We start from the raw sequence: 22,087 nt of genomic DNA, 5'->3' as shown, positions 1-22,087 counted from the left end.
TTCATATTTGTCAGAATGAAATTACAGATAGATATAATATCATTTTTCTTTGTTTTAGGTGGACAATCAGGCCCGCGTCATCAGCCCCTTATGGAATCAGGTTGGGGACAGGGGCCACCAGCTACCCATAATGAAGCACCTGCTCACAGACCATACAATCATCCAGGCAGACCATTTGGGCCATACGGTAATTATATGTGAATAGTTTCACAGCCTTCCATTTGTTGTTCCTTAAATGTTTCATGGGACCAAAAACATAACAACACTAACACTAATTAGTTTAATTGAAAATAATAAAAAATGTATGCAAAAATGAAGAACAGAACAAAATATAAAATTTGCAAGGATCTAGATGACAAATACAACAGTTAAAAATATAATAGGGGATAATCTCATGTGGTTCTCTTATTATAAAATACAAGACTACAAATGAGACTGTAAGACAAGAATACCCTTTCCAGCATGATTCAGTTGAAGAAGGCTTGATTTAATTTACAAAGGCCACAAAGTCAAACAGGGCCTATAACTTAACTTTGTCAGAAGATGGCAAAATGGTGAAATTCATGTAAAGGGGCACTCTACAGATATAATGAACTTCTGATAGAGTGACAACTGTAAAGTGAAGTTGTTTGCATTTGCAACATGCACATTGGAGAGAATGTTGGCATACCTCTATGTTACTTTCATTTACTGTGTCTGAAGTTTCATTGGATATTGTAATTATGGAAATTATCATGATCTAAGCACACATCAGAACTGATGTCTACTCCCATATGCTAAAAAAATCGGCCTGAATAAGTCTAAAATACATCATCTACATCAGATAATAAAATGGGGACAAAATTTTGCCAGACTGACAGTACCAGTTTCTGAAAGTGCAATGAATGAATTGTAATACATTAAAATGTAAAAAAAAGTTATTGGCTCTTTTTTCGGGCAATTTACCTCTGAAGTGCAGGAAGTGAAAATGACCAAGTGGTATTTGCAGATTGTTTTATAGGTACACATCTGAAGTAAGGTCATTCTGTATACTCTATAACCCAAATTACACCCATCAATCATATACCAAAATAAAGAGAATTTAATGTTTTTTAACAATGCCTAAGATATAAAAGGTAATTTTTAATTGACCAGTATAACCAGTGAGGAGAACCTGGGAAATTCCTTGTCTGTAAAAGTTTAGCCCAATGCAAAATACAGAATTTACTGAGTGCCACCTGAGCCTTGAACTTAATACAAAGCCGTTGTACTGCATTGGTGTCAAGAGAAAGAATAATGTTTGCAATAATTGTACTTCAGGCACATGTAACCACATGATCCAGGCTGTGTCACAACACTGGTGAGTACCACTATGTCACATTACTGGTGAGCATCAATGCAAAGAGCTTCAAACAACAGCAATAAAAATGCTCAGAAATTTGATAATAAATTCCAACTGTATTGCCAATAGTTTTAAAGGAAACTTTAATTGATCTTTTCTCCAGTTAAGGCCCATCGATGGGTAATTATTGTAGACAAATAACAATAATTATCTCCACTGTCGATATTGTTTCCTGTGTTCCTATCCATCACTTGCACATCTGAAGGAGCAGTCACATGACAGTTTTTGATCACTGCTATATATGAAGTTCAATCAGAGTTATTAAGTTGGAATGAAATTATCATAGATGATGGGAACAGACAGATGATAACTATCATAGGGATGATTGGATGGACATGTTTAACATAGATATAATTATGACAAACTGGCAGATGCATGGAGCGAGGAGATGGAAGGGATAGACATATTAAACATAGACATGATTATGACAGACTGGCAATTGGGAACATGGGGATGGAAGTTAAGGACATGTTGAACATATATATGATTATGACAGACTGGCAGATGGGATCAGGTAGATGGAAGGGATAGACATGTTTAACACATGATTGGGACAGGATTACAAATGAGAAATAGGGAATGGAAGTGATAGAAATGTGGATGAGAAGTAGGGAATGATAGGGATGGACTTGTGGATGAGAAGTAGGGAATGGAAGGGATGGACATGTAGATGACAAGCAGGGAATGGAAGGGATGGACTTGTGGATGAGAAGTAGGGAATGGAAGGGATGGGCATGTAGATGACAAGCAGGGAATGGAAGGGATGGACTTGTGGATGAGAAGTAGGGAATGGAAGGGATGGGCATGTAGATGACAAGCAGGGAATGGAAGGGATGGTGATGTGAAACATATGATTGGGACAGGATGACAGATGGGAAGTAGGGAATGGAAGGGGTGGACATATGGATGAGACATGGGGAATGGAAGGAATAGACTTGTGTCACATGCATATGACTGGGACAGGATGACATATATGAAGTTGGGAATGGAAGGGATGGACTTGTTTCACATACCATACATATGATTGGGACAGGATGACAGACAGTAAGTCAGGAATGGAGGGGATGGACTTTTTTCTCATGATACATATGATTGGGACAAGCTGGCAGATGGGATTCATTGAAGGGAATTGAAAGGATGTACATGTGTTATGACTCTATGGTCTTAAACTAAGTAACAGAAAGAAATGAAAACAAGTTTAGTAAAATCCAACAAATAACTTAATTCCTTAGAGTACAAAGTGAAAATTTAAATGGAACTCACAGTATTATGAATAAAGTCCAGATTAAATCCTAAATGCTCTATCACAAGTCCAGAAGTGTAGAGTGTTCCGAATTAATTACAGTATTGAATGTGTTGATGTGCCAGTATTCTTGGATGAGCAGATGTGCCAACATTCTTGATGTATCACAGTGATATAATCCAGATTGTTCTTGAATTAATTCACAATAAACCCTAAATAGTGATTTAGTCCAAATGACAATCCATACTTTTGCAATTCCAATGAATAGTTTTCAATCATATGATTCCTCTCAGATTATATCTGAACAAAGAAGTAAATATCTTTATAGCCTGAACTTAAAGGGTAATGAATAATTTTTGATTATTATAGCCTTATGCAATAACATAAGACACAATAAACTGACCAGGATGATAGTTAGAAGTTCATTTCTAGAGCATTCTAAGGCAAGACCTTGAACAAAAAACTGGAAAGGATGGGTATTCTTAATATAGATATGATTGTATCAGATGGAGCTGTGGTATTGGAGGCACGGATATTGTTAACATATCTGTGACTGGGGACAGAAGCAGATGGGAGCGGGTTAATGGAAGTGATGGATATGTTTAAGATATCTGTGTTAGAGACAGACAGGTAGGTGGAAGCAGGTTGATGGAAGGGATGGATTTTAACATATCTGTGTTAGAGACAGACAGGTAGGTGGAAGCAGGTTGATGGAAGGGATCGATTTTAACATATCTGTGATTGGAACAGACAGGTAGGTGGAAGCAGGTTGATGGAAGGGATGGACATGTTTAACATATCTGTGATTGGGACAGAGAGGCAGATGGGAGTGGGTTGATGGAAGGGATGGGCATGTTTAACATATCTGTGATTGGGACAGACAGGCAGATGGGAGTGGGTTGATGGAAGGGATGGGCATGTTTAACATATCTGTGTTAGGGACAGACAGGTAGGTGGAAGCAGGTTGATGGAAGGGATGGACATGTTTAACATATCTGTGATTGGGACAGACAGGCAGATGGGAGTATATGGATGGATTGGATGGACATGGTAAACATAGATATGACAGGGACAGACATGCAGGAAGAACTGGGGGATGGAAGGGATAGATTTGGTTGACACAGATATGATGGGGACAGACAGGCAGAGAAGAACCGGGGGAATGAAGGGATAAAATGGTTGCCATAGATATGACAGGGACAGACAGGCAGAGGGAGCAGACAGGCAGTGAGGAACTTGAATCTAAATTTATGCCTAGTCTGTACTTTCAGTTGACCCCTCTGTAACAGCAAAAAGGGACTTATCATTTTAATGTTGTATGTCCATATGTCAATAAGTCAGATATCCATTACAAAACCATTTTAGTGTGATAATACATAAACTATTTGATGCAAAGCCTTGAACTCTAGCACACTTTATGTGGTTGATTAGAAGGTAATTTGATTATATTTTCTGGTTAGTAGGTGCATTTGTATTTATAAGTAGATGACCTGATAAAACATTCAGCTCTTTACATGAATTTTTCAGTTTTGTTTCCCCATTTTTGAACTGTTTGGACTATAGTCAACTTTAGCAAAAATATTGTTTGCACAGTTTAGCAAAAAACTATTTGAGTAGAGAAATGAAATTTGGTATTGCATTTTTGTATGCATTAATAGATGAACTGATTGCATTTTCATATCAAGAATTTTTTTTTTTACAAAGATCCTCAAAGAAAATAGATGCTATGTGAATTCATGTTGCACACTTGCAACACAAGACCACTCCGTTGATCAGAAAATAGTTGACTAGAGGACAGTATGACAAAATAGTTTATGGTACACATGACAGATGGAATGACCAAATATAGTTAGTAACGGGTTTGTTATTTTGCATGTAGTCAGAAAGTTAGGTTTCAGCTTACATTAAAATTACAAACTTGGATTTTGCAGTGGTCCCATTTTTAACCACAGAGTTTTTTCACTTATAACATTGCAGTTTCTTTAATGTACGCAAAGATTGATTATTTTCATCACCATTGTTGTGAAAGATTATCACCAGTCAGAAAGATTATCACCAGTCAGAAAGATTAAGATTAGATTTATAAGAGGACATTCTGCATTAATTCCACAAAATAAATTTGAATATGCTTTTCAGTTAATTAGCATGTCTATAATTAATTGTTTATATAGAACCAGGAATCAAATGGTTGAAATCAGGATTTATCAGTTTTGATAAAGAAATCTCGTTCATATTTGTCGGAATGAGGGTTTTTTGTTTGTTTTGCAGATATACATGATATCACTTTTCTTTGTCTTAGGTGGACAATCTGGCCCATATGGTCAGCCGCAAGTGGGAGCCCCTGGAAATTGGGGACAGTGGCCTCCAGCTAGTCCTAATCAGGCACCTGCTTATGGCCCATACAGTCAGCAAGGAGGACCTCTTGGCCCATATGGTGAATATTTTGTGAACTGTTTTACTGCCTTCAGTTTGTTACTTTCTAATACCAACAATAATTAAACACTTCATACTTAAATTGAAAATAAAACTAAAACATTTGCAAGGATTTAGATTACAAATAGTATCCCAAACAGAAATTTCTCATGGATTCCATATGGAATAATTAAGCAATCCGTATGGAAGAAATATGGACTGAAAAACTTATAGAATGAAACAATTTTTTTTTCCAGATAAATTCCATAAGTACTTAACATCAAGTGAAAATTCAATATGAATTAAAGTTGCAACTTTAATTGATGAGCACTTTTTTCCATTTGGAAAGCAGGCTCAATTGTGTTATAGTATCATGGAAAAATTAAGAACCCAAACGATCTGATTCAAATAGAAATATTGGTGGGAGTTAGAGTACATGTATATTTCAGTGTAGCTGATGTAGAAGGATGAATACATACGGTACTCATAAATTTGAAGAAAATATATGCATGTTAGTTTTTTTTAATTTATTTCTACAGATGTTTAAAAACAGGCAAAGACAAGACCAAAAATGTAGAGAAAATGTAAACATGATCAGAATATTAATATCTGGTAGTACAAGAACAGATGAATATTTGGACTTAGAATATTTGGTACAAGGTGGATTTTTAGACTTGATCAGATGTTTACGATGAAAAATAATTTTTTTTTTTGCTTCCTATTAAATAATGCTCTACAAAAATCATACCCTAGTGAAAATGTGACTGAAATTTCAGCAGAATTACAGTGAAATTTTTTGTCATTTACTCAAATGTCCTTTTTCCACAAAAATTATGGTATTTTAGGAGATTTTGCCAAAACTTCTGAAAATATGAGTCAGATTTTGTGATTGAAATATCACTGACTCTGCCAACATTTCTGAAAATATCAGTGAGAATTTGTGATTGAGATTTCACTGAGAGTTTGTCTTAAATTCTAAAAATATTGTGATATTTTGTGATTGTAATATCACTGACATTTTAATTAAAAAAATATCAATAAGATATAATGAAATTTATTTTTTGTTTCTTGTACGATTTGAATTTTATTTTTATTTTTAATGTAATTTTCAGCAACATTTAATTTTCCTGTTTCTGACAGCTGTAATTTTATTATTCATTTTGAGCACAATAAATTATTTCCACATTTTTCCTTAATGTTATATTTCTTTTTAAAATTTTGGTTGTTGTTCTTGTTGTATTTTTGTTTAACTTCAGTTGGATTTAATTGCCCTCAAACAAGTTTTCTTGTTTTCCATTTTAAAACAGAATTTCTCTTTTCTCTTGATTTGAATCAGATTTTCCTCGATATAGACCCTTTTTTTAATATCGTCTCCGAAACTTTTTAAAAATAAATAATGCTCTATCCAGTCCCATTCTGCAACGAACTTTCTAATAAGTATATGTTCTGTTTATTATTTAACAGATAATCATTGTAAAGAGCTTTCTGATTAGTCAAAATTTTGTACATGCCCAATGAATTGTCGCGTAATGGAAACTGATGGGATTGAGCATGCTTGTTAAACATGGCAATTTGAATTTTCGAGCGGGATACAAGTTTGAATAACCATTTGAAAAATGTGTGGCAATGAGAATAGCTTGAATGCAAATTCAGTGGGAATGTAATTGGTCAATCTTTATGAAAACTGAACGCCAGGACAAGCATTTTGCTTTTTGTGCCATAAAGAGCTTTACAGTAGCGGCTAATGTGCTAAATATGACAAGGAATTGAACTAGGATGATTCAAAGTTATATAACACCAAACCGATTAACTTCCAGAATTTAACGAGGGACAACATATAGCTCACTGGTGGGAATTGTTGCCAGATATCCATGTCTATCAAAGATAGTCATATCTTTGCGGAATGTCTTTTTTCTTGGCTGAAAAGTAGAATCTACTTTCAATCTCTTAATTGAAATAAGGCTCTGACAGTCTATATCCTTAACTGAAATAAAGCTTGTCTATATCTTTAATTGAAATAAACCAAGGTGTTTAATGTTAATTTATGTTCCTCCATGATGTGGATGCACCCTTAAAATCATATCAGTTTTGGATTTGAACATAAGCTTGAGTTTCCTAATTTGGAGGTCACTCTAATTGTGCTTAACATGTAGATTATCCAGGAGTTATAGATCATTTTGTCAGGATAGGTCACTCTAACTGAGCTTTACATGTGGATTATCTAGGAGTTATAGATCATTTGTCAGGAGAGGTCACTCTAACTGAGCTTTACATGTGGATTATCTAGGAATTATAGATATTTTGTCAGGAAAGGTCACTCTGAGATATTCATGTGGATTAGCTAGGAAGTATGGAGCATTTTGTCAGGCATTTAAGATATAACTGAAATAAATGTTTTGCTTCTCACAGAAAAACAAAGTAGAGACAGTAATATAAATAATAGCTCCTCACTTTCCAGTCCAGGAGGATTTTTGTTATTACAAATACTGGAAAACATACAAAGCAGAACTTCATATTTAAGACATGGATGATATAACGGCCACAATGATCCAGTCATGAAAACCTTTAAGGTGTATACATGTAATGGCAATCTGCTATTTAATACAAAATTGTCATATCCAAAGTAAAAACAGATTTTTTTAATTAAAAGAAAACTTAATCTTTTCAAGAGCAACAAAATGGAATGAGGCCAAATTTGACAGAAATCTTTCAGGCATGAAGTCTTTACGGATTTGAATAAATGATGCAGATTCATTGTCAAACATAGCTGCCATTAAAAAAAAATCTAATAAAAAGAACCATTTAAATTGCTTCATTTTAACAACTGCTCAACAGAATTTGACAAATTTATCAGAAATAATTTTGGCATGAATGCCTTTAAATTTTGTACAAATGATGAAATCATTCAGTAAATGTGGCCACCATTAATAAACAGAGCAAAAACCTTTTCTTAAAAACTGCACAACAGAATTTAATTAAATTTATCAGAAGACCACCATTACAAAATCATAAAAATTCGTGAAATCACTTCTTGAAAACTGCTTCACAGCATTTGGCAAATATTCAGACATAAAGTCCTTTTAAATTTATATGAATGATGGAAATATGCCATTGAATATGGTCTCCACTAATAAATGTATATCCAAAATACTTAAAACAACCCAGAAACTACTAATAGAATTTGATCAAATATTAGCAGAAAGCATCTGGACAGGAAGGTCTATTAGATTTGTATAAATGATGCTGATACTCTCAGGTATGGCAACAATTACTAAAACAAGATATACATCAAATATTTCAATATCAGACATGGCAACTGTTACTAAAAATAGATATACATAAAATATTTCACTATTAGATATGGCAACTTTTTGACTAAAAAAAGCAAAGAAAACATGGAAACTCAGAAAATGCTGCAATTTAACTGCATTTGACAAGAAGATCTTTCAAATTTGTACAAAGGATACTGATTTTCTATTGTATTTGCCCACACTACTAAAACTGAATGAAACATAAAATCTCACTGCTCAACAGAATTTGAAATTATTTTACAGAAAGCAATAAAAAATAAAAACATTTCAAATTTTCACAATTTCTGCTGGTTTATTGTTCCACTACCCCATTGTTACAAAAATTATAGAAGTTGAGTGAACAAAGAACAGCAGCAAATGTCATAAATCATCATAGTAACCCATGTTTCATCACCAACTGCCCTTACATTTGGACTTAAAACAGATCTTCATAGGGTAATACCAGCTTCTTGTATTTTAAATAGGTTAATATGAAATATTTGTATGCCCGCCAAAACAGTGGAATATCATATTTTGTAGTGTTAACGTTGTCCAACTTTTCTTTACACCTTTGTTATATTTTGCATTGGGATTATTGCATGCACTGTGGTGGACTATTCATGTTCAACAAGCGCTGTCTAGTTGTAGCTGTTTGGAATTTGTTAGTTTCTCAAGAATATCTGAGATGGTTTCAACACTCGACAGTTACAAGAAAAGATGAAATGATCTCGTTATTTCATACAAATTCTTTTCAACCAGAAGAGCATTAGTCTGTTCAAGGGACTCTTGTTAAATTTACCTAATTATCAGATGAAAATAATAATGAATTTTCCTTATAAGATTCCAGTACCAGAGAATTTAGTTGATATTAGTATGTGAAATGTTAGAGACAATATTTTATAATTACAGCTTAGAGTAACATTAGTATAGGAATAGAAGTAGTACAATCAAACATAAAAGGTATCAACTTGTGTAGCATAAATATTGATTATGTGTTACCAAAGACCAAAATATTGAAAATAGCTCATTTAATCAGGAACACAGTCTTTTATAATCTGAAAATTGTTAAATGTGACTGTTAGGTAAGGTGACATTAAGTGTAGACTGGTCCAAGTTGTTATCATTAACACTAGAAATGTGCATGCAGTTATGTGTCTGAATGTCATGGGGATTAGACAATTACATCTAGCTGATGGCGTGAATTGGTAATCCACAGAACTCTGGTACATTATATCAATTCGTCCAATTTATTCACTACCTGACTGATGGATCTTTTTTCTTTTTTACAGCTGGACAAACAGGATTTTCCTCCCAGCAGTATGGGCAGAATTTCCAACTAAGGAATCATATGCCACCAGGCCATCTATCAAATGTACCAAGTAATCAAAACCAGCAGAGAGAAATGGGGATGATGAAAGGGTCTGGACAAAGAGGTGGCCAAAGAAGTGATCGCAGAGGGCGAGGTAGAGGTCGTGGGAGAGGGCGAGGCCAAGGTGGAAGAAAAAGAAACATCACAGATGAAAAGAATAGTGAGGTTGGCTCAGAGTGTGGAAATGAAGAAAGTGATGAGAGTGAAGAAGACTATTCTGATTCAGAAGATAATGATACAGACATTGCAGATAAAACCAAACCAAGAAGCCACGATTTCAAGACTTCTACTGATTCATTGAGGAAAGACATAACTCCTCAAAAGAAAAGCATGGAAGATCCAGGTATCCAGACAGACAGAGAACCCACTGAACCTCCAGAAGAAAATGAAGTCTTTGAGTATTTGATAAAAGAGGTGGGAGGTCCTATATCTGTGAAGAATATAGCTGCAAAGAAGCTGTTCCCAGTAGAATTTGATATTCCAGGCTGGTTTCGTAGCCATCAAGGACGATTTATTATGTTTGAAAACAAAAAGAAGACTTATCAGTTTATTGTTCCCTTTTATGAAGAAGCAACATTTTGCTTGGATTATAATCGCCTAGGCAAGCAAGAAAGGTGTGACCAGTCTGATTGTCCCCATGCACATATTTGCAAGGATTTTATCAGTGGTTGTTGTAAACAAGGACAGAAATGTCCATTTTCACACAACTTTTATGACAGAGCAAATGCTGGTCTGATATCAAAGCTGGGACTGGATAACTTCAGTAATGAAGAGATACGTTTGATCTACAGCCTGCGGTTTCCCCATGTTTGTGGCCAACACGCTCCAAATCGCATCTGCCATATCACACCTTGTGCTTATCTACACATTTGTATAAACAATCTGTTTGGCAGATGTGAAAATGGATCCGATTGCAGATTGAGCCACACCTTTGAAACAGAGCAGAATAAAAGTGTTCTTAAAGCCTACCAGATAGCAAATTGGAATGAGCCTTTGTTGAAGAAAGTGATTTTCTTGTCTGCCGTCACCAGTAAAGGAAACACAGATCATGACTCCAAAGAATCAATACCAGACAAGAGAAGCATGTCCCAGAATAGATTGAATAGAAGAGCAGACAGCACCAGCAACCTTCAGAATGAGCAGAAAAGCAAATCTCATGGTAGAAGTAAATCGATTGATGCTAGGAAATTACATGGAGGATCTTTTGCTGTTCCCTCCAATGAAAGCCATGGTTATGACATTGATTATGAAGAACAGATGACTAGCAAAAAGGAAGAAGTAAAACCTACATCCAAACGGAGAGACTTGCAAAAAGATAGGATACAAAGGGAAGAGAAGTCTACTGGAAGAACTGGCTCACTGGAACCAAAGTCTGTCAATCCAGACAAAGATGATGGAGGCATAAAAACAAAGGGACCCAGGCCAAGAAATAAATTAAACAATAGAGAAGATAAAACATCTGCAAGTATGTTTATTTTATAGTGATTATTAATAAGATATATTTCTAAAAGAATTACATAAAGCAATGACCTTTAAGTCTGATGTATGAATAACTGAATTTCATTTAGCTGAGGACCGCTTGGTGCTTTGCGTACTCATAGACTTCTTGATTGGAACATAATCTCTATAAAAATATAAAAATGTTTCTGGATTCCCAGATCATTAAGATCATAAAGTTTTCAACAGAATAGAGTCATTGGTATGATGTGTGAAGTTGGCACAAGATATTGGATTTTGCATAATTTAACATGTATCTGTGAAAGCCTGGACCAAAATCTTTGGTTACGTCCTGTGGGCCATTGGTGACATAAAATATACATGCAAAAACTCATTTATAATGCTTTCATATTTATATTTGATTGCTAATGTCATGGAGAAGGCTTAACCTATTGGAAATTCTCTTGCTGAAAAATAGCATTTGGTTGTACACATTATTGTAATCCTTTTGTCTTGGTTGTACATTTGTACACAGCAGCAAGATACTTACGCTCTTCTTCTGAGAATCGTTTACTCATTATTACAAGTATGAAAACAAAGTCATATGGACAGTGTTCTTTTGCATACCAGGGCCCAGCAACGTGGAATGATCACAGTGATCACATTCAAGAGGGCTCTTAAAACTCACTTATTTCGACTGCAAGAACAAAGTTAATGACCTAATAATGTTTCCTACCTTAAATATTCTCAGCATGTTTTTTATGTTTTCTAATTTCATGGTGTTTGTTTTTGTAATCATATCACTATGTTTTTTATCTTATAGGTGTTGTCTAATGTTGTAAAGCACTTAGAGCTTCTAAAGTTTAGGCACTATACAAAGTCCTCATTATTATTATTATTGTAATCCGTCTGTCTTGGTCATACATATTAATGTAATCCTTCTGTCTTAGCTGTACACATTGCTGTAATCCTTCTGTCTTAGCTGTACACATTACTGTAATCCTTCTGTCTTGGCTGTACACATTGTTGTAATCCTTCTGTTTTATGGTAATCATTCTGTCTTGATTGTTCATGTTATTGTAATCCTTTATTTCTTGATTGTACACATTGTTGTAATTCTTCTGTCTTGTGCATATTATTGTAATCCTTCTGTCTTGATTGTAAACATTATTGTAATCCTTCTGTCTTGGTTGTACACATTATTGTAATCCTTCTGTCTTGGTTGTACACATTATTGTAATCCTTCTGTCTTCGCTGTATACATTATTGTAATCCTTCTGTCTTGTACACATTATTGTAATTCTTCTGTCTTGTACACATTATTATAATCCTTCTGTCTTGATTGTACACATTATTGTAATCCTTCTGTTTTGATTGTACACATTATTGTAATCCTTCTGTCTTGGTTGTAGACATTATTGTAATCCTTCTGTCTTGTACACATTATTGTAATCCTTCTGTCTTGTACACATTATTGTAATTCTTCTGTCTTGTACACATTATTGTAATCCTTCTGTCTTGATTGTACACATTATTGTAATCCTTCTGTTTTGATTGTACACATTATTGTAATCCTTCTGTCTTGTCTGTATGTATTATTGTAATCCTTTTGTCTTGGTTGTACACATTATTGTAATCCTTCTGTCTTGATTGTACACATTATTGTAATCTTTCTGTCTTGATTGTACACATTATTGTAATCCTTCTGTCTTGATTGTACACATTATTGTAATCCTTCTATACATGTTATTGTAATCCTTCTTTCTTGGTTGTATACACTATTGTGATCCTTCTGTCTTGGTTGTAGACATTATTGTAATCCTTCTGTCTTGATTGTACACATTATTGTAATCCTTCTGTCTTGGTTGTAGACATTATTGTAATCCTTCTGTCTTGATTGTACACATTATTGTAATCCTTCTGTCTTGTACACATTATTGTAATCCTTCTGTCTTGTACATGTTATTGTAATCCTTCTGTCTTCATCGTACACATTATTGTAATCCTTCTGTCTTGATTGTACACATTATTGTAACCCTTCTGTACATGTTATTGTAATCCTTCTTTCTTGGTTGTACACATTATTGTAATCCTTCTGTCTTGGCTGTATACATTTGTAATCCTTCTGTCTTGGCTGTACACATTATTGTAATCCTTTTCTCTTGGTTTTAACACATTATTGTAAAATCCTTCTGTCTAGGATGTACACATTATCGTAATCCTGCTGTCTTGGTCATACCTATTATTGTAATCCTTCTGTTTTGGTTGTACATGTTATTGTTACTGAATTTGCTTCTTGTACACATGTTTAGGTTCGAATAAACAGTAACTTAAGAAAGATTGAAAACAACAAGCTTTGACAAATTTAATAAATAATCTATTGCCCTCAAAAAACTCTGTAAAAATGAAAAATTAAGAACTTATGGTTTTAAGAATCAAATCCAAAAATAATCCAAGAATAATCCATGAATTAAATTTAGAAGTCCTAATAATGAAATATTCTAATGAATTCAAGTTGAGTCCCAATGAAGAATCCAAAGCTTAAAGCAATGACGTATAGTGTTATCAGTATAGAGCTGATGTGTACAGTCCTTTGTGAAGCACAGAAAATATATTCTGGTGTTTGAATTCCGAATAAAATTGACTGCCCCAAGATTATACAGCAACTTGAAATGCAAAACAGACTCCTTAATAAGGGTCAGCTTTCCAAAATCTTTACATCTAAAAGCACTTAGTCCCAGTATGACCTTGACAAAAACCAATCATTTTACTCGAAGAATAAGATAAAAATAAAAAGTTTTTTACTTTTCTCACTGATTTCTAAATTAAGGTCAGGAACGAGGTCAGTATTAGGTGTTTACATCTAAAGAATCATGGTCAAACTATTTTCTGAAAAAATATCAAGTTCCTAGTGAACAGAATTAATTATTTTGACATATAATGAAATTAAAAATAAAAGATTTTAAAACTTACAAACAGTTAAATTAAATCAAATATACATGTCAAGGTTGCTGCAATGATTGTGTCACATTGGAAACCTGCACCTCTGACAATTCTGCCTGAGTATGCAACATCATAGTCCTTGGTACTAATGCCAAACATTCAAATGAAGAAGACAAGATCAGCTTTAAGCACTACAGTGTAATCAGCTAAATTTTATTCTACAGTGTTGTCAGCTAAATTGTATTCTACAGTGTAGTCAGCTAAATTTCATTCTACAGTGTAGTCAGCTAAATTGTATTCTACAGTGTTGTCAGCTAAATTTCATTCTGCTCCATCTAACAATGTCATGAACATCAACATTAAAAGATAAGTAAAAGTGGGAAAGAAAAAATGTCCAAGGATTGGATTGATCATATCAAACTATTGATATGTGAAACAAATGTACTTTAACATTGATTTGTGTCACAAAGGTACTTTAATATTATGTGATACAACAGTATTTTTACATTAATATGTGACACACAGGTACTTTAACATTAAGGTACTTTAACAGTGATATGTGATATAGAGGTACTTTAACATTGATATGTGATACAAAGGTAGTTTAACATTGATATGTGATACAAAGGTACTTAAACATTGATATGTGATACAAAAGTACTTAAACATTGATATGTAATACAGAGGTACTTTAACACTGACATATCTGATACAGAGATACTTTAACATTGATATGTGATACAGAAATACTTTAACAGTGGTGTGTGATTCAGAGGTGCTTTAACATTGATATGTGATACAGAGATACTTTAACATTGATATGTGATACAGAAATACTTTAACAGTGGTGTGTGATTCAGAGGTGCTTTAACATTGATATGTGATACAGAGGTACTTTAAGAATGATATGTGATACAGAGGTACTTTGGCATTGATATGTGATACAGAGATACTTTAACATTGATATGTGATACAGAGATACTTTAAAATTGATGTGTGATACAGAGGTACTTTAACATTGATATGTGATACAGAGGTACTTTAAGATTGATATGTGATACAGAGGTACTTTAAGAATGATATGTGATACAGAGATACTTTAACATTGATGTGTGATACAGAGATACTTTAACACTGATATGTGATACAGAAATACTTTAACAATGATATGTGAAACAGAGATACTTTAATAATGATATGTGACACAGAGATACTTTTACATTGATATGTGATACTGAGGTACTTTAACATTGATATATGATACAGAGATACTTTAACATTGATATGTGATACAGAGATACTTTAACAAAGATATGTGATACAGAGATATTTTAACAATGATTTTTGATACTGAGGTACTTTAACATTAATATGTGATACAGAGATACTTTTACATTGATATGTGATACAGAGATACTTTAACATTGATATGTGATACAGAGATACTTTAACAATGATATGTAATACAGAGATATTTTAACAATGATTTTTGATACTGAGGTACTTTAACATTGATGTGTGATACAGAGATACTTTTACATTGATATGTGATACAGAGATACTTTTACATTGATATGTGATACAGAGATACTTTAACTCCTATTTGTCATCACAAATAGCATTCAGATCTATATTTCTTATAGTATTGTACCACAAGAATGGTGATTCTGTCTTTTATGCTTGATCAGTTGTATTTAGAACAAGGTGCTTCAAGCATTGAACTGTTTGCAGGATTCTGATAACTAAAGTCCAAGGATACATTTCTTCAATAACTGAGGGTCAGCAGATACCAAAAACTGTAAAATCAATTTTGAATATTGAAAGTCTAAGACTTGCAACTGACAATGGCACTATCACTTCATAGAGCTATAAATTACCACCTAGATGGGGTGCCATGAGTGGCCGAGTGGTTTAAAGCGCTATCTCTTAAGAATCACTGCCATCTTACTTTTGTGTGCATGGGTTTGAGTATCGGATTTGGCCAAGGTGGTATGCAAGAAAGTTTGCCAGTAGCTTCTCATGGGTCAGTGGTTCTTTCAGGAGTTTTCCCGTGTTCTTCCTCCACCATTAACACTGGCCACCATGTATAGCCTATCATGTGCTGAAAAATGACTTTAAACACTACAACAAAAACAGCCACTTAAGTAAACACTGTTAATATTTTATGAAATACTAAAAATCAGTTGCAATCTTTTACATTGCTTAAGTATCATTTAACTACACATAGTTGTTAGTACATACCATTCATATTACAAATAGGTCTATTTTTTTTCCCTCACTGATGGTGGACTTATTTTTAAATCATTTGTCTGTAGGGGCAGATGACTTTATATAATGGTTCTTCAGCCATCATGCATCATGCATCTATTATCAGTTGTGGTTTCAAACTTTAAAAGAAAAACAATGTACCAATTTTGTCCAAATTTGGCAGAGAGATTTCTGGCATGTCGGCCTTTCCTATTTTTACCTAATGGTGATGCTGATCTATGGTCAGATACATCCACGGTGATCAAGAATAGAACAACATCTAAAAGACTTCTACAAACTGGTGAATGGAATCTGATCAGAGCTAATAGTAAGAATCTTGCAGTGAAGACCTTTTAATTTTATACTGATGATGCCAACCCACATTCAAATTTAGCTGTAATTACTAAAACTGAAATCTTGTATGTTGTCCCTCAGCATTTTATTGCTGTCTTCATCTTCTCATTAAAAGCATTTGACTAGTTTTATCCAAACTTGGCACAGAACATACATAAAATTTGTAGAAATGATTTGAATCTGCCATTGCTGAATACAATTTTGTCACAGATATATCTAAATGATGCTGATTCAACATGAAAATATTGTCATGATTACTAAAATAAAATAACCTCTAAACAATATCTCCAAATAGATTTTTGACCAAAACAAACATTAAGCGTTCTTTCATAAAGACCTTGCAACAAATTATGCTGATCTGTTTTCACTTATAGCTGTTAATAACTATACAATAAAAACACCAACAAACTATAAATTAACTTTTCTCCAAAACCACTTTATGAATTGGGATCAGATATGACAGAAGAATTCTTGCGGCTCAATTCCTTTATGATTGACAAAAATGATGCTGTTCTGCCATAAAATATGACTGCCACAAAATATGACTGCCATAATATATGACTGCCACAAAATATGACTGCCATTATCATATTTGCTAGCTTATAAGATATGTTAAGCTGCACATGATGGCAGCTGCAGATCTGGGTCTGTACATTTAAGAATAATGAGTAGAACAAACAACATAGACCCTGATCTGCAGGCACATTATGCTATGGCAGATCTTGAACTTTGTTGTTTAATGCACTTTGACTCGACTTGTGATGTGATGTGATGTGATTTTGATCTTTAATGTAGCTTTAACAATTTCTCAGTCATATCGCTACGATGTCTGCAATGTGGCAGTTTATAGTGATGTCTAGCACTGGGGCATCATGCCGCAGACATGTAGCATGATGTCCCACCCAGTCACATTATCCTGACACCGGGCCGACCAGTCCTAACACTAACCTCTTAATGCTGAGCGCCAAGCGAGGCAGCTGTTAGTACCATTTTTGTAAGTCTTTGGTATGACTTGGCCGGGGATCGAACCCACGACCTCCCGCAGACTCAACTTGTAAGTGAATATATATGATAACAGATTAAAGCAGTAAAATATGTACACAACTTAGAAAACACACTGAACAGGTTTGAACAACCTGCATAGGGGCCATTGAATCAGAGGGATGGATATCTTGATGAGTTTTGCACCCTTATTGCAAAACTAGGTCACAGCGAAACATTTTATGCTTCACTAACTTTGGGCCAATGTTGTTTTTATTTAATGCCTCCATCTTTGTTTATGTTAGAATTATTGAACTTGATTGTATGTATCTCACCATTATAACAAAAGAAGGCTACTGTTACCTACATTTCACATTTTTGTGGCTTAACCTTTGCATGTAACTTAGTTTTTGGTACTCTGTATAAATACTCTTATACCAAGAATCATGCAACTTCACCAAGGAATACAACTTAATGAGCACTACACCCTCATGACAATGTAGATCACTGTGTACCATTTTTCAACCTTCATTGACTTAGGTTTGGTCTCAAGCATGGCTTCATGCCAGAATCATCAAACTAGATGATTACATGCATCCCTTTATGGCAAAAAAATCACTGTGACCTTCACATTTTACTGAACTCTGTTTTTGCATTCAGTTAATGACCTTGTGGATTTTCTTCCAGAGCAATTGAAATTTGGTAAGAAGCTGTATCTAGATGAGTATTACAACCTCAGTTTAAAAGTATGTCACTGTGACCAATATTTCATGTTTAACTGACTTAGGTTAGCTTGTAGTTTTACTGTTCATGCTTAAATCATTAAAGTAGATGATTGTATGCATATCTGTTGGGTACCACAAACAGACAAAGAATGTCACTGTGATCTACATTTCACATTTTACTGCCTTAGCTTAAGTTTATGCATCGAGCTCCTGATTACATCACTTGCCTGTATTGCTATATATGTACTATCCTGTGTATTCCTTCAATTTAGTACTAAGTGATTATGACCCATATTTTACATTAAGTGACTTGGGGTTAAACTGTATGTTTGATGGTCCTTTCTCTGGCACATGAAAGTGACGATGAGATGCATTCCTTACAACAGAAGAATCTATTATCAGTACAATGCTGGCTGTATAGTGCCAGTTAGAAGTTATAATGTTAAAATTATAAAATGATTTAGAATTCAGATCAGAAGAGAATTCTTGAAGAGAATTCTTTTTACTTCAAATAAACCCCACAATTTAAAAATGGGGCTAAGATTTTGTTGTTAAGAGACTTTAGTTTGTATTTGTTTTCTGCATGATTAATAATGTACTCAGTGGCTACTGGACACTACCAGAAGTAGACTTTCGGTATGTAAAAATCGATGAGGGCCCCAATATAGAGCAGTTCTTCAGCTGACTGTGATACCCTCTTTAAATAAAGTCATTATTATTATTATTATTATTACTATTATTATCAGTATTATTGATTACACTCTGGTTTGCTGACCCATTCGTATTCTCTCAGGACAGGTTTCGTTGTATCCACAATCTAATTTTGCTTTTCCTTGCAAAAAACAAACTTTTTTTTAAACATTCACAATGAAATAGATTCCAAAGTAATTGACGGTACTTATTATTTTAATGTCACTTAGATGCAGTTCTGGAGACGGATGTTGCCCAGTCCAGTCCGATCTGTGACCTCTATCTTGTCGACAAGTGCAAGACAGCTACCTGTAAATTTCATCACAATGACAGCATCAAGCTGCCATACATCTGGCAGATTCAGATATTTAATTCATGGCTGACTCTGGACAAGCTGCAGATGATTGAAGTGGAAAGAGCCTTTTGTAATAAGAGTTGCACCATTCAGACATCGGTGAGGATATGTGTGCTATTTTTTAAACATTAGCTGGTGACATTAGAGTAACAAAAATTGTCAGGCAGGATATGTTGTGACTTTTAAGGGGTATGTTCAGTGACATTTAAGTAATTTTGTATGCATGTGCAGTGCATCACTTAGAGGTGCAAGACTTAGAGTCCAGAATCCTGTTGGTGTCAGAACTGGGGGTCAGACTGAGTATAAAACAAAGCTTGGTGTCAGAACTGGAGGTAAAATGTGGTGGTCTCTGGATGCTCAGATGAGGGTAAAGGGAAACACTGCATGTGCGAGGTGTTACAGTCATCTGGTCTAGAAATATATCTTTCTCGTTTAAAATGACCTTTTTTGTCAGAGCTTATTGTTTATATAGGCTAAATACAAAAAATAGAATATCTAGATTTTTTCCCAGTTCAGAAAAATTGTTTCTGTTTGAAAGAGAATTTTTGGATTATTGTGTATATTTACTTATATGTTGGCTCCATGCACTAATGGAAATGTTTTACATTTGCTGTCTATGTTGGCTCCAAGTGTTAATGGCATAGTCTTACATCTATTATCTATGTTGGTTCCAAGTGCTAATGGCATATTTTACATCTGTTATCTATGTTGGCTCCAAGTGCTAATGGCATAGTCTTACATCTGTTATCTATGTTGGCTCTAAGTGCTAATGGCATAGTCTTACATCTGCTAACAGCATAGTTTCATATCTGCTATCTATGTTGTTTGCAGTTGGACTCGGCTTTTAATCAAGTAATGTACAGCACATGCCAAGAAGTTGAATTTATAAATAAACTAACATCACCAGGTTCAAAGTGTAATGCAAGCATATTTTTATATCTGCAATTGTGTGAATATATTGCTATATACATTCCTCAGGCCATCAGTATCTGTGCATCCATCCCTCCTTCCATCTGTGTCTGTGCATCCATCCATACATCCATCCTTCAGTCCATCTGTGTATGTGCATCCATCCATACATCCATCCCTCAGTCCATCTGTGTATGTGCATCCATCCATACATCCATTCCTCAGTCCATCTGTGTATGTGCATCCATCTATACATCCATTCCTCAGTCCATCTGTGTATGTGCATCCATCTATACATCCATTCCTCAGTCCATCTGTGTATGTGCATCCATCCATACATCCATCCCTCAGTCCATCTGTGTATGTGCATCCATCCATACATCCATCCCTCAGTCCATCTGTGTATGTGCATCCATCCATACATCCATTCCTCAGTCCATCTGTGTATGTGCATCCATCCATACATCCATTCCTCAGTCCATCAGTGTATGTGCTTCCATCTATACATCCATTCCTCAGTCCATCTGTGTATGTGCATCCATCCATACATCCATCCCTCAGTCCATCTGTGTATGTGCATCCATCCATACATCCATTCCTCAGTCCATCTGTGTATGTGCATCCATCCATACATCCATTCCTCAGTCCATCTCTGTATGTGCATCCATCCATACATCCATCCCTCAGTCCATCTGTGTATGTGCATCCATCCATACATCCATTCCTCAGTCCATCTGTGTATGTGCATCCATCCATACATCCATTCCTCAGTCCATCAGTGTATGTGCATCCATCTATACATCCATTCCTCAGTCCATCTGTGTATGTGCATCCATCCATACATCCATTCCTCAGAATATCTGTGTATGTGCATCCATCCATACATCCATCCCTCAGTCCATCTGTGTATGTGCATCCATCCATACATCCATTCCTCAGTCCATCTGTGTATGTGCATCCATCCATACATCCATTCTTCAGTCCATCTGTGTATGTGCATCCATCCATACATCCATCCCTCAGTCCATCTGTGTATGTGCATCCATCCATACATCCATTCCTCAGTCCATCTGTGTGTGTGCATCCATCCATACATCCATCCCTTAGTCCATCTGTGTATGTGCATCCATCCATACATCCATTCCTCAGTCCATCTGTGTATGTGCATCCATCCATACATCCATTCCTCAGTCCATCTCTGTATGTGCATCCATCCATACATCCATCCCTCAGTCCATCTGTGTATGTGCATCCATCCATACATCCATTCATCAGTCCATCTGTGTATGTGCATCCATCCATACATCCATTCCTCAATCCATCTGTGTATGTGCATCCATCCATACATCCATCCCTCAGTATATCTGTGTCTGTGCATCCATCCATACATCCATCCCTCCTTCCATCTGTTTCTGTGCATCCATCCATACATCCATCCCTCAGTCCATCTGTGTATGTGCATCCATCCATACATCCATCCCTCAGTCCATCTGTGTATGTGCATCCATCCATACATCCATTCCTCAGTCCATCTGTGTATGTGCATCCATCCATACATCCATTCCTCAGTCCATCAGTGTATGTGCATCCATCTATACATCCATTCCTCAGTCCATCTGTGTATGTGCATCCATCCATACATCCATTCCTCAGAATATCTGTGTATGTGCATCCATCCATACATCCATCCCTCAGTCCATCTGTGTATGTGCATCCATCCATACATCCATTCCTCAGTCCATCTGTGTATG

General features: G+C 35.0%; 1 protein-coding gene across 2 annotated transcripts in view; it reads left to right on the top strand.

The window, feature by feature from the left end:
• The window catches only part of LOC149781226 (uncharacterized), a 49,043-nt gene that overhangs the window by 6,728 nt on the left and 20,228 nt on the right, over window positions 1-22,087 (top strand). For both annotated transcript variants that reach the window (XM_089934722.1, XM_089934721.1), the window contains exons 3-6: window positions 59-187; window positions 4,924-5,058; window positions 9,616-11,160; window positions 19,303-19,526. In XM_089934722.1, the coding sequence (XP_089790848.1) occupies window positions 59-187; window positions 4,924-5,058; window positions 9,616-11,160; window positions 19,303-19,526 (2,033 nt within the window). The remainder of the gene's footprint in view (window positions 1-58; window positions 188-4,923; window positions 5,059-9,615; window positions 11,161-19,302; window positions 19,527-22,087) is intronic.

The sequence above is a fragment of the Sinohyriopsis cumingii genome, chromosome 15 (genome assembly GCF_028554795.1).
Source record: "Sinohyriopsis cumingii isolate HCF-2022 chromosome 15, ASM2855479v2, whole genome shotgun sequence".
Lineage (NCBI taxonomy): Eukaryota > Metazoa > Mollusca > Bivalvia > Unionida > Unionidae > Sinohyriopsis > Sinohyriopsis cumingii.
Note: the sequence above shows the minus strand (reverse complement) of the source record. Positions and strands in the feature narration are given on the sequence as shown.